This window comes from Lynx rufus, unplaced genomic scaffold, assembly GCF_022079265.1.
Source record: "Lynx rufus isolate CCGP_SWC_20201006 ecotype Redwood Valley unplaced genomic scaffold, mLynRuf1.p SCAF_2, whole genome shotgun sequence".
Lineage (NCBI taxonomy): Eukaryota > Metazoa > Chordata > Mammalia > Carnivora > Felidae > Lynx > Lynx rufus.
The window spans coordinates 75,487,952-75,502,133 of record NW_025814834.1 but is presented as its reverse complement, the minus strand read 5'-3'; the positions used below and the strand labels follow the sequence as shown (position 1 = coordinate 75,502,133).

The following is a 14,182-nucleotide window of genomic DNA, read 5'->3' as shown; positions in this document are numbered from 1 at the left end:
TTATTGACTCATATTTGGGAAGATTTTATGTAATCTGTCAAAAGAGGCATCTTCGAACCTTGATTTAATAGCATAATACATTAACCTCCTATGTCTGTTTAAAGATTGTCGTTGCTAAGATATTCCTCTCCCTTTTTTGACCTTGCCCTCATTCACTGTTATTTATGTAATAGTAGAAAACCCAGCCCTTTTCTCATTGATGCACTTCTTGAGATTTCTATAAAATTGAAGTAAAGTAAGAAATTTCATATTTGGTGAAGTGGTGTAAGTTCATCTAGGTACAAAGAAGTAAAGAACTTTTCTGATCACATTTTAGTTGCTAGAAACTTAGAGCCTTCACTTTTCTCACGTACTTCTGAGACCTTCCACTGAAAGATGTGTCAGATGTCAAATGTCCAAGGAAAATACTTTTCATTGACTTGAAAAAAGGTTGAAGAGCAATCCTTAATTCACCATCACAAAAAGAATTATAGACACTTATCCCCGCTGACATTATCTGATGTGAATGGTCCAAAGAATATAAAAACCCAAACAATTGGAAAGTGAAGTCCACTTTCTTAATTAACCTTGCGTTGTTGAGATGGGGAGGGCTGGTTGTGCTGTGAGTTTTATTATCACACGTGCTCCCTTCTTTTTCTGTTACCAGTATTATTATTTTTTTTCTTTTAGGAATTTCTAGGCTAGAGTATCGGCAGTTAAAGTAATAGTTCATGTGTTTCTTGTTTGCTTCTATGAGAATTAGTGAATAAAGTAGTTTTTTAGACTGCAGATTAAGGATTAAACTTCTGCTAATTTCAGAAATCTGTAACCCTTCTTTTTACATCAGCCCAGAGAGCATGGGACTGCTTGACCCAGCAACCAGCGATGGGCGAGTAATTTTCTTCTTACCCTGGCAAAAGATGACAATAGCAGGCACTACCGACACTCCAACGGATATTACACACCATCCCATCCCTTCGGAAGAAGATATCAATTTCATTTTGAATGAAGTGCGTAACTACCTGAGTTGTGATGTTGAAGGTAACTTATGCATTCCTTTGAGTTTGTTTTCCTTCTTTTCTATCTCCCGGCCCATCCCAGCTCTTACTGGTAACTGCCACATCTAAGGTCTGAGTCCTCTTCACACCTGACTCTTCTGTACTGATCACTTCTTCTGGAAGATTTATGGGGACCAAATTATACCACAATGCGAAGCAGCTGCTTGGTCCCCCCCTGCTTTCTACATCCACACGAACCTCACGCAGTCATTTTCTGACCATCTCTAATGGCTGTACACAAGCCATACGTGAGCTCTAAACACTCGTGCTCTCTGAGAAGAGCATGAAATGTTTGCATTGCAATTTAATTTCTAGAGTTTAGGAAGATCTGATTTACAGATACAGGATATCCTTAGGAAATAATTAGTCAAAAAATGAGAGGATAGAGCTATATAATCTGAGAGCTTCGTGAGCTTTTCTATATGAAAAGTAGTGTTGACAGTGGATTTAACTAAGTAGGAGAGGTATGCTTTTTTATTTTTTTTAATTTATTTTTTAATTTTTTTAAATGTGTATTTATTTTTGAGAGAGAGAGAGAGACAGATGTGAGCAGGGGAGGGGCAGAGAGAGAGAGGGAGACACAAGAATCCAAAGCGCCTGCTGTCAGCACAGAGCCCGATGCAGGGCTCGAACTCACAGACCATGGGATCACGACCTGAGGAGAATTTGGAAGATTAACTGACTGAGCCACCCAGGTGCCCCAGTATGCTTTTTTTTAATTGAAAGAGCCAAAGTTAACTTCTTTTTCATGCTAACCAGGGCATACTTACTTTTAGTTTGGATGTTAATAGTATCTTCTCCACTGCACATATATAATGAATATGTTTTATCCCAGCTAGTTCCTGAAGTTTCCTAACATTGTCCTTCTCTATTTCCTATCTCAGTTAATAGCCTTATCATCCAGTCACCCAAGCCAGAAATAGCATGCTGGCCTTTTTTTTTTTTTTTTTAATAGTCTTAATTTATTTTAAATGCTTATTTATTTTGAGAGAGAGCAAGGGAGAGGCAGAGAGAGAGGAGAGAGAGAATCCCAAGCAGGCTCCACCCTGTCAGCACAGATCCCAATGCAGGGCCTCAACTCACCAACCATGAGATCATGACCTTAGCCAAAATCAAGAGTTGGACACTTAACGGACTGAGCCACCCAGGCACCCCTCTCATCTTCGGGGATCCTTCTCTTTGCACATTCAGTCCAGTTCCTATCTGTGCTCACTCTGCAGTACCCTGTAAATCCCCTCTCACTTCATTGTCCTGGTCACGCCTATGTCACTTCTCAAGCAGCTGCACTGGCCTTCTAACTGGCTTCCCAAGGTCAGGTCCCCGTTCCCACCCTGTCTCACCCTTCCATCAGCACCTTCTTTCTGAAACACCATTCTCACCATCACTTCCCTGCTCAAAAACATCCCTTGGATGTTCCTCATTGACTTTAAGAGAAATTCTAAGCTATCTGGCTTGGCTCTAAACTATCTCTAAGGCTCTCCACAACTTGTCTTTGCAGGTTTATATTCAGTACTCCACCTTTGTGCCTTCTGTGGTCTTATCACCTCCAAATCAGTTCGTGCACTTTTCAACCTCATGCTTTGTTTAGGATGAAACCTTGCTCTGGGATGCCCTTTCCCCCACCTTCTCATTTTGACAAAATACTATTTCCACTTTGGAAACCACCAAACTTTTGTAGAACGGTGATCTAGTATATCACAATGTTATATATAGGCAGGAGTCTAAGGTGTATTCTCACTTGCAGCTCCTTGAGGGTAAGGATTCTTTATTCATCCACAAAGCTTGTTGTCAATCTGGTATGCCCCTCAATACGGGGTTGAAATGAAATAAATTAGTAATAGGTGTTTTCAGGGTTTTTGACGCTGGTAGCAGTTTGAAAATCTTTTTATATTAAGGTAGAAATTTTTAGATTTTGAAAAATATATAGTCTTCATCTTTTTGTGTCAGGAATCTTCTATAATGTTGGCTTCAGTGGAGGACATACAAAGCCACAATTTTCTTCTTGATGTGACTCACTAAAGTCCATGAATCCTTTTTCCCCAAGGGATTTTTTATCATCATGTGATCACACATTTATAAACAAGCAAACTTCCTTAAAAAAAAAAAATTGTTCAGGGGACTCTCCTGGTTTAATTGAATGATCCATATTGTATAGAGGTAGTTTCTTCTGATATCAAGTAATGGATACATTTTAATTTTGAGTGACGTCTCTTTGGGATCTACAATAATGGTACAGGTATATTACACACTCATAACTGAAATTTGTGTGACTAATGTCTGTATTCTCACACACTCATATACACGCACACAGTTATTTGGGAAATGGTCATGCCTTATTTAATATCCATATTTAAGTATTCAAAATGCAATGTAATTTTAGCTAGATACTTTCTGTTGAAATCTAGGAGGACTTTCATCTGGATATGATTGTATTTTTTTTTTTTAACGTTTATTCATTTTTGAAAGACAGAGACAGAGCATGAGTGGGGTAGGAGCAGAGAGAGAGAGGGAAACACAGAATCTGAGGCAGGCTCCAGGCTCTGAACTGTCAGCACAGAGCCCAAGGCGGGGCTCTAATTCACAAACCGTAAGATCTTGACCTGAGCCGAAGTCAAGACGCTTAACCGACTGAGCCATCCAGGTGCCTCTGGATATGATTGTATTTTAATGTATAAATGATTATTGTTAACAAATCCTGCTACATTTTGCATTCACCTGAGTACCATATTAGCTAAAAGTGGATTGATATTGGGCCCTAAGAGCAGGAAGTTTGGGTTGTTGGAGCAAGAAATAAAATTAATTCAAGAGCAGAGAGCTCTTTGTTGACAGTTTCCAGCTTCTTAAAGTTCACATGCAGTAAGATGAGAAATCTAACTGCTTATATGTGCTGTGAGGCTGGATATACTGGAAACAGGTGCAGGTTCCAAAAGGCCGCTGTGCCTGTGTTGTAGGTGGGGATTTCCACCAGTGAAATGAGCCTTTGGGCTGTAGCAGAGACTGAATCGTGTACCCCCTCCACCCCCCACTTTCTTCTGTGAATGGACAGAGGACTTAGCAATACCTGCCGGGGCTTGGTTGGTCTGTAACTTCTTGTCACTTAGCATGCCTTTTGTTAGTCAGGTTACTTGGTAAAAGTAACAAAGACGGGTTTTTTTGCCAATTGTGATTTTTGGTAAAAGTGGCTGAAATTAATATCTAAACGGTGTACATCCGGCCTTTTCTTCTAGCAGCCTGGGGACTCTTGAGATTAAAAATTCTCTAAGCAGCAAATACCTGGTGTGAAAGCAAAGGTGACAGCCGTTTCACATCATTTATTTCTCTGTGCACACCATCTATCACACCTTTCCGACTTACCAACTTATTCTTTTTAATACAATTAATTCATAATGATTCCTTATAGTTTGTTTTCATCTTTGTTTCTAGTTGACCGAAGGTCTCATATGTGAGGCGTTACCCTCAGTCTGGATAGAACGCAGTTTGCTAATATATGTCTATGTCTTGAAGTGGAGACGTTCAAGTTTGTTATTTTTTCCAAGGAATTCTGGTGCAATTCGGTATCTCTTCCATCCTGATGAGATGGAAGAGAGAAACTCAGCTTCAGACACTACCCAGTTATTTGGCCACAGGCTGGTGCTGTGCACGTATTTTGATCCCTCCGTTTGTCTGTAATGGGTAATGCATGCTTTATTTTTTAAAACCCTACAATTCCTGAGCACTTTTCTACATGCAAGACACTCTACTGAGCACGCCGCCCTCATTTTTTCTTTGGTTCCTCATGACAACCTTACGAGATGTACCCTGCAGTTCCTGTTTTACAGACACAGAAACCGAGGCCCCATGACTTGAGGCTTCCTAGCCCCCAGTTTGTTCGTGTTGGAGCCACGATGAGGCCAAGTCAGTCCAGCTGCAATACTTGCACTGCTAAGTACCGCACGGTACTCTCGCTGGTAGTCCCGGGTTTTATGATGTGGTATTATATCCACCAGGGAGTGGATTAAGTCTCTCAATTCATTTCCTGGAAGCTGCTAGACACTTGCAGAATGATAATGACCTTTGCTCTAGACTGGCCTTATTTGGATCTGAATGTTAAGCTAGAAGAGGTGTCATATCTCATAACTAATCCCTTGGGCCAAGCGGTCTTCTCTACAGACCTAAAAAATAAAAAGTTTGTTTAGATCCTAGAGCCGTGGTTGTGAAATGTTTTGCAGTCACCAGGGTTGACATAATCAGCTTAAAAGGATTTATTAAATGGATGAATAAGTAAAATTCTGACAACGGTTTCTGAGCCTCCCCAAATGGCTATATCCTTAAGGAAGGGGGAAAAAAAGTGTCAAATCTTAACACTCCGTGCTGTTCTCAGCAGCTGCCACATTTCTGCAAAATGCGTCGCAACAATTCTGAAAAGCATTTTGCCTGTTGGGAATAAGACCATGTCTTCTTTTACGATTTCGAAAGCTTTCCATTCACAGGCTGAATTTTCTCGATGACTTGTTTGTTCTTTTCTGAAATGGGGCATTGACAGTTGTGCGATGCCTAGCGGGGTTAGGAAGAAAAACGATCTTTTGAAAAATGTATCATTAAGTCTGCCGTGTAGAGGTTAATCAGAAGGATGCAGTGGGGGAACCAAGCTCTGACTCAAAGGGATCGAGCGAGACAGAAGATTTGCCGAGCGCTTTATTCACGTAGTCTTTCTGGAGTGCTCCTTCAGGCAGCGTCTTTAGTTGTACACAGGTTCCCACACACGCAATTAGTAGTGTTTATAGATTGCCGGTTATTCAATTAACAACCAAGCTGGCCGTATCAACTCGCTGCAGACCTGCCTTTTCACTGCCAGAGATTGTACCAGGGTTATCAACTTACACAGGCTTGGACGTCTTCCAGCTGTTTAATTATAGTGTCACACGCTTTGCTTTTTCTAGTTTCATTAGTTTATAAATGTAATATGGTATCTTATTTCTGTGATTAACACTTCATTTCAGCAGGTTAAACATGCTGGTAGAGACGTATTGATTTCTGACACTATTTCCCCTGTGTTCATTTAGATATTTTCACATGCTTTTTATTGATTCTTTTGGAAAGCGGCAAACATGAGAAAGAACGCCCCAGAACGTGTGGCTAAATAACTCACGTGAAGCAAAACCACACATTTAGCTCTTAATGGTCACATCCTGTGGGCTTCATTGTCTATTAATTTTTAAAACAAACCCTTGTCTTGCCAAGGTTTTAAGAGTAAAAATATTCATTATAATTTGAAACAATTACACAGCACTTAGTCGTTTCAGCCAGCTGTGAAAAATGTCTATTTAACTTTATTACTGAGAGTTTACTCTTTATATATTATACATGCTAAAACCTGCATTGGGATTGCGATAAAAATAATTCTCAAACACGATGGTAAAAGGACTATTTTATTTTGACAACACCTTTTTTGAAAATAGTGCCGAGTACTTTTACTTTTATACACCGTGGAGGTACGTGGGTTTTGTAACATCTGGGCATTTGGCACTTAAAAAATCAACCGAGTGCCATCTGGGTGAATCGGTCTAACAAGTGGTGTTTAATGAGGACTTTTCCCAACTTTAACAGTAGTGTTGTTTCCTGTCATCTTGTTTTATTAAAGCACTCATTTATGTTAAAAGAGACTACCCGATTTTTTAAATATATAGTCATTAGGTACTTTATTTACAGCCTGGGATATTGGCTCCGAGGCCCAAATATATTATTTCTTTTGATTTTTGTAACGTCACCTGTTCTTGCGTGACATGAGAAGTTCAGAATGTTTTAATATGCCGCTTCATATTTATTGATCACTATACGTGACCCATACTTGATGGAGTATTTGGGGTGCTGGGAAATATTAGAATTGACATTGCTGAAGACTTTCAACCTGGTGGGAAAAATGAAACAGTAATGAAATATGGTCTAGCTATCCTGGTAGTAGGAGAACCAAAAAAAATCAAGATGAATTTGTGAGCTCTGACGCATAAAGGCCTTGGTTTGAGTTATTTTCTTCACATATCATACCTTGGAGAATTTAAAGTAGGGTGATATCCACTACTTACTCTTGGCTGCAACCTGAATGACAGAAAGGATTTCTGGGTAAGAACTTGAGGGTAGGAATGCTTAATTTAGTAAAAATATTTTTCATTTCTCAGTAACTCATGAAATGAGTAGGAGAGAAGGATACTCTGAAAGGATAAATGTGGAACATGTTGGGACAGTAAAGTATTTGCGGGGAAAGCACACTATTATAGCAGATTGTATTCTTCTGAGCCAAGGAAATGCAGTCACATTTCACCGAAAGGATGCTCAATTAGAGTTGTGGGCAAGGTGGCCCTGTGGAAGGTCCCCAGCTTGATGATCTCCCAGGACCAGGCTGAGATCTACTTATTACTTGGGGATTTTTATTCTAGAGCTGCCTTGTGTAATGGCATGGCCTGTGCATATGCATATCATGTGGAAATTTCATTTTTAATTAGTTAAAATGAAATAAAATTTGAAATTCAGTTCCTCAGTCACACGAGCCACATTTCAGGTGCTTAATAGCCTCATGCAGCTGGTGGCTAGCTAATTGGACCTTGTGGATAGAGGACCTTTCCAGCACTGCAGAAAGTCTAAGGAACAGTGCTGCTGTACAGAATCTAGAAGTATTTATATACACTTTTAGAGAAGGAAATACTCGATTTAAGAGAGTTGCTGAGTCTGTATTTTTTTGTTATATAAAATAAATTTATCATCTTGTTAAAAAAAAAAAACCCAAAAAACCTCCAGCAGTAAGAAGGCTCAAGAGGTGATGAACTCAGTGATTCTGCGATGTCGAAGGCACGGGGCCCTTATTTCTCTTCACCCTTCCACCCTCCAAGTTGGCTTTATCCTGCGGTTGTTTCCTCTATGGTTACAATATGGCTGTAGCAGTTTCAGGCAGAATTAAAAGGTATCTTAACGATTCTCTATTCTGTCTACTGCTTGTGAATCTCTTTCATCAGACAACTTTAATTAGGGTTTGTTTAACAAAGTGCAAGGTTTCCACTGTGGGTGAATAGGTGATAAGGAGAGAAATATGTTAGTTCAGTTGGTTGCTGTCTTTTATACAAGAGGTTAGAATTCATGTTTTGTGTGTTTAACTATGCTCTGCCCTATGGACATAGATTATACCGATGTCCCTGACCAGTCATTACTTAATTCCAGTGGTGGAGAGGTACAACCACTTTATCCTTCAGCAGGAAATAGCATTTTGCATAATCCACAAAAATCATTAAATCTTAAGTTTGGGAGAAAACTTGGGGCACCTGGGTGGCTTAGTCAGTTGAACATCTGACTTTGGTTCACGCCATGATCTCACAGTTTGTGGGTTCGAGCCCCACGTTGGGCTCTGTTGCTGATGGCTTGGAGCCTGGAGCCTGCTTCGGATTCTGTGTCTCCCTCTCTCTCTGCCCCTCCCTGCCCTTCTCTCCCTCTCTCAAAACTAAATAAACATTACAAAAATTAAAAAAAAAATAAAATAAAAAGCTTGGGAGAAAACTGATAGATAGCCTGATCCAACCACTCTCTGGTCTAATACTGTAAAAATCCTGCAGACCATAAAGACTGATTCATATTTTAAATATGATTTAAAATTTGATTATTTATCTTACATGTATCTTTTAAAATAAACTTAATCCTGGGGCGCCTAGGTGGCTCAATCAGTTAAGCATCTGACTTCGGCTTGGGTCATGATCTCAAGGTTTGTGGGTTTGAGCCTCGCGTCAGGCTCTGTGCTGACAACTCAGAGCCTGGAGCCTGCTTTCGATTCTGTGTCTCCCTCTCTCTCTGCCCCTCCCCCACTCTCCCTCTGTCTCTCTCTCTCCTTCAAAAATAAACATTAAAAAAATCTTTTTAAATAAATTTAATCCCAACTTTATCTGATATAAGTCTGAGGTTAAAAAGCTGAACGCTAGGATATAAAGTAAATTAAGTTTCCTAACACATTATGAACTCTTTTGGTAGTGTTTTCTTTTTTTGAGTATCAACATCAGGAGTAAGGATTAAAAATGATGTCAGTATACACATTGTTTTATTTAATATTCCTCTATGAATGAAAACCTTGGATATTTTAGTTTGGCCTTTTTGTTTTCAACAACGCAATTTTACAGATGTGTTTTTCTGGCTGATATACCAAAAAAGGCAAAGAAAAAAGAAAAAAAAAGGTAAAGCATTTGCACAAAGAAGATTTGCATATGTTACAGATTTACTCTAGAGAGTCTCATTTTCCATCAAATAATTTTAAAACCAGTCAGAGGACTTTAAAAGTTGGAGCCAAATTCCTGATCAGTGTGGCTACCTAAGGAATTTCACAGACACACGCTGCAGACTTTGTGGTGACCACAGTGACGTTGTATGTGGTTGGCTAAGGTTTATTTTTGACTCAGAGGGCTATTTGAACTCTAATGGAAAATAGCGGTAATTTCCTAGTTAGGGTTTTGTAAAGATTAAAACATTGCATGATTTGTGTTGAGGTTACACAAGACTTTTGTGGAATTGTGTGAAGCAAGAATTAACCCTCATTCCATGGCAGCCATCAGGATTAAACCTAATGAAGAAATTACACATATCAGAGGGGCAGGTTTAGAAATGGAATCCCAGCATTCAGACTCCCTTAGGTCTCCAGTTAACAAGACTGGAAGCCTTGGGCTTTCTGCATCAGTATGTATGTATGTATGATGTATGTATGTGTGTATGATGTTTCTTCTTTCTTTCGCATCCCATGTTTAGATATGGATTTGATTAACCACCACTATAGACGTGTACGGGTGCCTCTTCTTTCAGATTATAGTCGTGTTAAGATTGTGACCCTCAAAAAATAAAAAAAAAAACGAAAAAAAAAAAGAGTGTGGCCCTCAAGGAGCTGTATTAAATCATGCCAAATTTACCTAGTTGAATTTGTCTTTACCAGAAATCTGTTTTTTCCATTTGAGATAAAGATGGAGGGATTATCTATCATTCAGTATAACTTGTTTTTAATTTTTTCAATGTTTATTCTTGAGAGAGAGAGAGAGAGGAGGGGCAGAGAGAGGGAGGGAGACACAGAAGCCAAAGCAGGCTCTAGGCTCCGAGCTGTCAGCACAGAGCCTGATGGGGGGCTTGAACTCATGGACTGTGAGATCATGACCTGAGCCGAAGTTGGACGCTTAACTGACTGAGCCACCCAGTTGCCACTCAGTAGAACTTGTTTTTAGGGTCTCTTTTACTTGGTTAGGCACTTTGTAAACAATAATAATAATAATAATAATAATAAAATAATAATTAGACTATTCCAATCATTTCAAGGAGTCTTTGTAGCTCTTTACATAAAGAGTCTGCTGGATATTTTCTAAATACTTTTCAGGTAGTGCTGTGTATAAACACAGGAGGTTCACTGTACAAGGGCACGCTACCAAGCATTGAGTGGGATCTAAAATCACACTGTCCAGTGCTCATAGAAATGTGCTCCCCTGAATGAGAGATTTTAATTTGAACTAAGGCTGGGGATGGCATGGGCTGTAAGGGCCCTGAGACTTCTGTATTATATGTAAAATTCTGTCTTAATCTTCTGAGACTTGAAGTTTGTCAATTTTTCCTTTTGTCTTGATTTTTTAAAAAAATTATGATTAAATATATATATATATTACAAAATTTGTCAGTTTGACCATTTTTAAGTATACAGTTCTGTGGCATTAAATATATGCATCTTTTTGTGCAGTTATCACCATCATCAATCTCCAGAACTTTTTTATCCTCCCTAACTCTGTACCCATTAAACGTTCACTCCCCATATACCACCTCCCCACCCCCTGCTAATCACCATTCTACTTACTGTCTGTATGAGTTTAACTACTCTAGGTATCTCATATGAATGGAAGCATACAATATTTGTTCTTTTGTGAATGACTTATTATACTTAGCATGTCTTCAAGGTAGCATGTGTCAGGATTTCCTTACTTTTTAAAGCTTAATAATATTGCATTGCATGTCCAGACCACATGTTATTAGCATTTTTTAAATGCTTACTTACTTTTGAGAGAGGGAGAGAGAGAGTGGGTGCACAAATGGGGTTGGGGCAGAGAGAGAGGGGGATAGAGTTTCTGAAGTGGGCTCTGTGCTGACAGCAGTTTCTGATGTGGGGCTCGAACTCACGAACCATAAGATCATGACCTGAACTGAAGTTGGACACTTAACCAGCTGAGCCACCCAGGTGCCCCTAGACCACATGTTATTTATCCATTCATCTATTAGTGGTCACTTGGGTTACTTCCATATTTCAATAATTATGAATGATGCTGCTATGAACGTGGAGGTGTACAAATTTTCCCTGCTTTCAGTTCCCTGGGGTATGTATGTACCCAGAATTATAACTGCTAGATCATGTGGGGATTCTATGTTGAACTTTTTGAGGAAATGCCATGCACTTACTCTTAGTTGACTGCAGCATCTTACCTTCTCATCGGCAATGCCCAAGGCTATCCCACTTTCTCCCACAATTCTCGCCCAACATTTGTTATTTTCTGTTTTTTTGTGATTGGTTACAATAGCCATCCCCATGGACGTGAAGTTGTGTCTCCTTGTGGTTTTCATTTGCATTTCTAGTGGTTGGTGATGTTGAGCATCATTTTATGTGTTCATTGGCCAGTCGGAGATCTTTGGAGACATATGTTTGAACATCCTTTGCCCAGATTTCATCACATTGTCTTTTTTAGTTATTGAGTTTTAAGAGTTCTTATATATTCTGATTACTAACACCTTGACAGAGATAGAATTTACAATTTTTTTTTTTCCGATTACATGGGTTACCCTTTCATTCTGTTGATAATGTCTTTGGATGCACAAAAGTTTTTAATTTTGAGAAATCTGTTTTATCTCTCTCTTTTATTTTCTTTTTTAGCCTGTGCCTTTGGGATCATATACAAGAAATCATTGCCAAGCTCCCTGTCATGTAGACCTGTATATATATATTTTTCTAAATGCTGTATCATTCTAGCTTTTATGTATAGATCTTAGATCCATTTTGAGCTTATCCTTCTGCACGTGGATACCCAGTTTTCCCATTGTCTTGATGTTTGAAAGTCAACTTTTCAATAGCTAGGAATTAGATGAAGGAGGTAACACCTGATCCCAAGTCATGGTAGAAGTAAAATTGCACTTACTCTTCTTAAAGCATTTTTGTTGTTGTTGTTGTTAAGTCTATTTATTATTTTGAGAGAGAGAGAGAGCGGGGAAGGGGCAGAGAGAATGGGAGAGAGAGAATCCTAAGCAGACTCCTCACTGTTAGTGCAGAGTGCAGAGCCCAATGGGGGGCTCAATACGGTGGCTCAATGTGATACCATGAATCATGAGATCATAGAGAGAGAGAGAGAGAGAGAGAGAGAGAGAGAGAGGAAGGGGCAGAGAGAATGGGAGAGAGAGAATCCCAAGCAGACTCTGCACTGTTAGTGCAGAGCCCAATGGGGGGCTCAATATGGTAGCTCGATGTGATCCCATGAACCTTGAGATCATGATCTGAGCCAAAACCAAGAGTCAGACACTTAATCAACTGAGCCACCCAGGAACCTCCACCCCCCCTCCCCCGCCCCCCACTTACTCTTCCATTATCCAGGAATAATTTAACTGGTTTATGAAAGTAAGTGCAGAAGGACCAGGTAAGCATTCACTCCCTCATAGTCTATATCATTTGGCAGCTGTTGGACTGGTACATGAGGTCATCTCCTTGATGTGTAGAGTGGAGAAGAAAGGGGCTAAGCCATTCCTAAAGCTGATCTGGGTAAAGAAGAGTGGATTCTGAAAACTCTGCCCTTGGGTCTCTGCCCATGCCCCTCACGGTGCATAGGAACCACAACTAGGCTACTCTCCTTAGCCATCTTTAAGTTCAGTAATGAGTGCTCTGCAACAGCTGTCTAATTCTATTGTAAATTCCATGAATTCTTGGTACAGAGTGGTGATTGTATTTTGATAGAGACAGTAAGAGAAATTCCATGGTATCTTGAATATTTAAAGACCTTCCATACACTGTAACGCAAATATTGTGTGCCTATACTGGGAGGAGCCAGTATACCTGTTTTTGTGACAGTTAAAAAGATAATGGGATGAGAGAAGAAAAAGGGCATGAAGACTGTCAAAAGTTGAAAGATGGTGGGTACATTTAGTGGGTAAGAATATGAACTTTATAATCGGGAAGAACTGGGTTCTGATGTTCTACCATTTATAAAATGTTTGCTTTGGGCTAGTTAAACTTTTTCAGGTTCTTTTTTTGTTTGTTTTGTTTTTTGTTTTTCTCATCTGTATGGTGAGAATAATAATAACTGATGTTATGGGTCTTTGTGAGATGGAATGAAATGAAAAGTACATATCAAGTGCTTTGACAAGGCTAAGCCTACTCTAAATGCTCAATAAGAAGTTAGCATTGATGAGGGGAGATAATATCCTGTTACAGGCTTGTTTGTTTACTAAGGATCTTTGTCCTGAGAAGAGATAGCTAGATATATTCTAGGAGGAAATGTAACAAGTCATAAATCTACTGGTTTGTCTTTGTTTCTACTTTGTTGTTGTTTCTTTCAGCTATTTTAGATTGCCCCCCCCCCCCAAGTGCTGAGGGCTGCTAACATGTTTCTTTTGTTTCCTTTTTAGTACCAGTGTCCCCCCTCCGTCCGTCCCCCCCCCCCCCGTGATTTTCAGGTTCTTCGCTTTTTTTCATGGAGATTATCTTTGTCACAAAATAATTCTTCGAGTTTTTGCCGTACTTATCCACTCACTCAGTTGTTATCTTTAAGGGCTTCTTCTCCCTTTCAAAGTATATATATCCCTGTGTTCCTTTTACTGAGTTCTGCCCTGCTTATTAACTATGCCATAGCTTTGTTGAGCTATCGTTGAGGAATCCTATCAACCTTTACCATTGATTCTTCCCAGTGAGAAGAGGGGATGTCCTGGCAGCATGGAGTGGTATCCGTCCCCTTGTCACAGATCCCAAGTCTGCAGACACTCAGTCCATCTCCAGAAATCATGTTGTGGATATCAGTGAGAGCGGCCTCATCACTATAGCAGGTATGGGATATTACCTTTGTTTGGGATGTGCTTCAGATAGGATCGCGAGTTAAATTGTCACACCAGAATCTCCCTTGATGCTAATGAACAGGGAT

The 14,182-nt window shown here is 39.6% G+C and overlaps 1 protein-coding gene across 3 annotated transcripts in view; it reads left to right on the top strand.

Annotated features, from left to right (window-relative positions):
• Positions 1–14,182, top strand: part of GPD2 (glycerol-3-phosphate dehydrogenase 2) — a 140,665-nt gene that overhangs the window by 110,461 nt on the left and 16,022 nt on the right. For all 3 annotated transcript variants that reach the window (XM_047082915.1, XM_047082916.1, XM_047082917.1), the window contains exons 9-10: positions 827–1,020; positions 13,953–14,087. In XM_047082915.1, the coding sequence (XP_046938871.1) occupies positions 827–1,020; positions 13,953–14,087 (329 nt within the window). The remainder of the gene's footprint in view (positions 1–826; positions 1,021–13,952; positions 14,088–14,182) is intronic.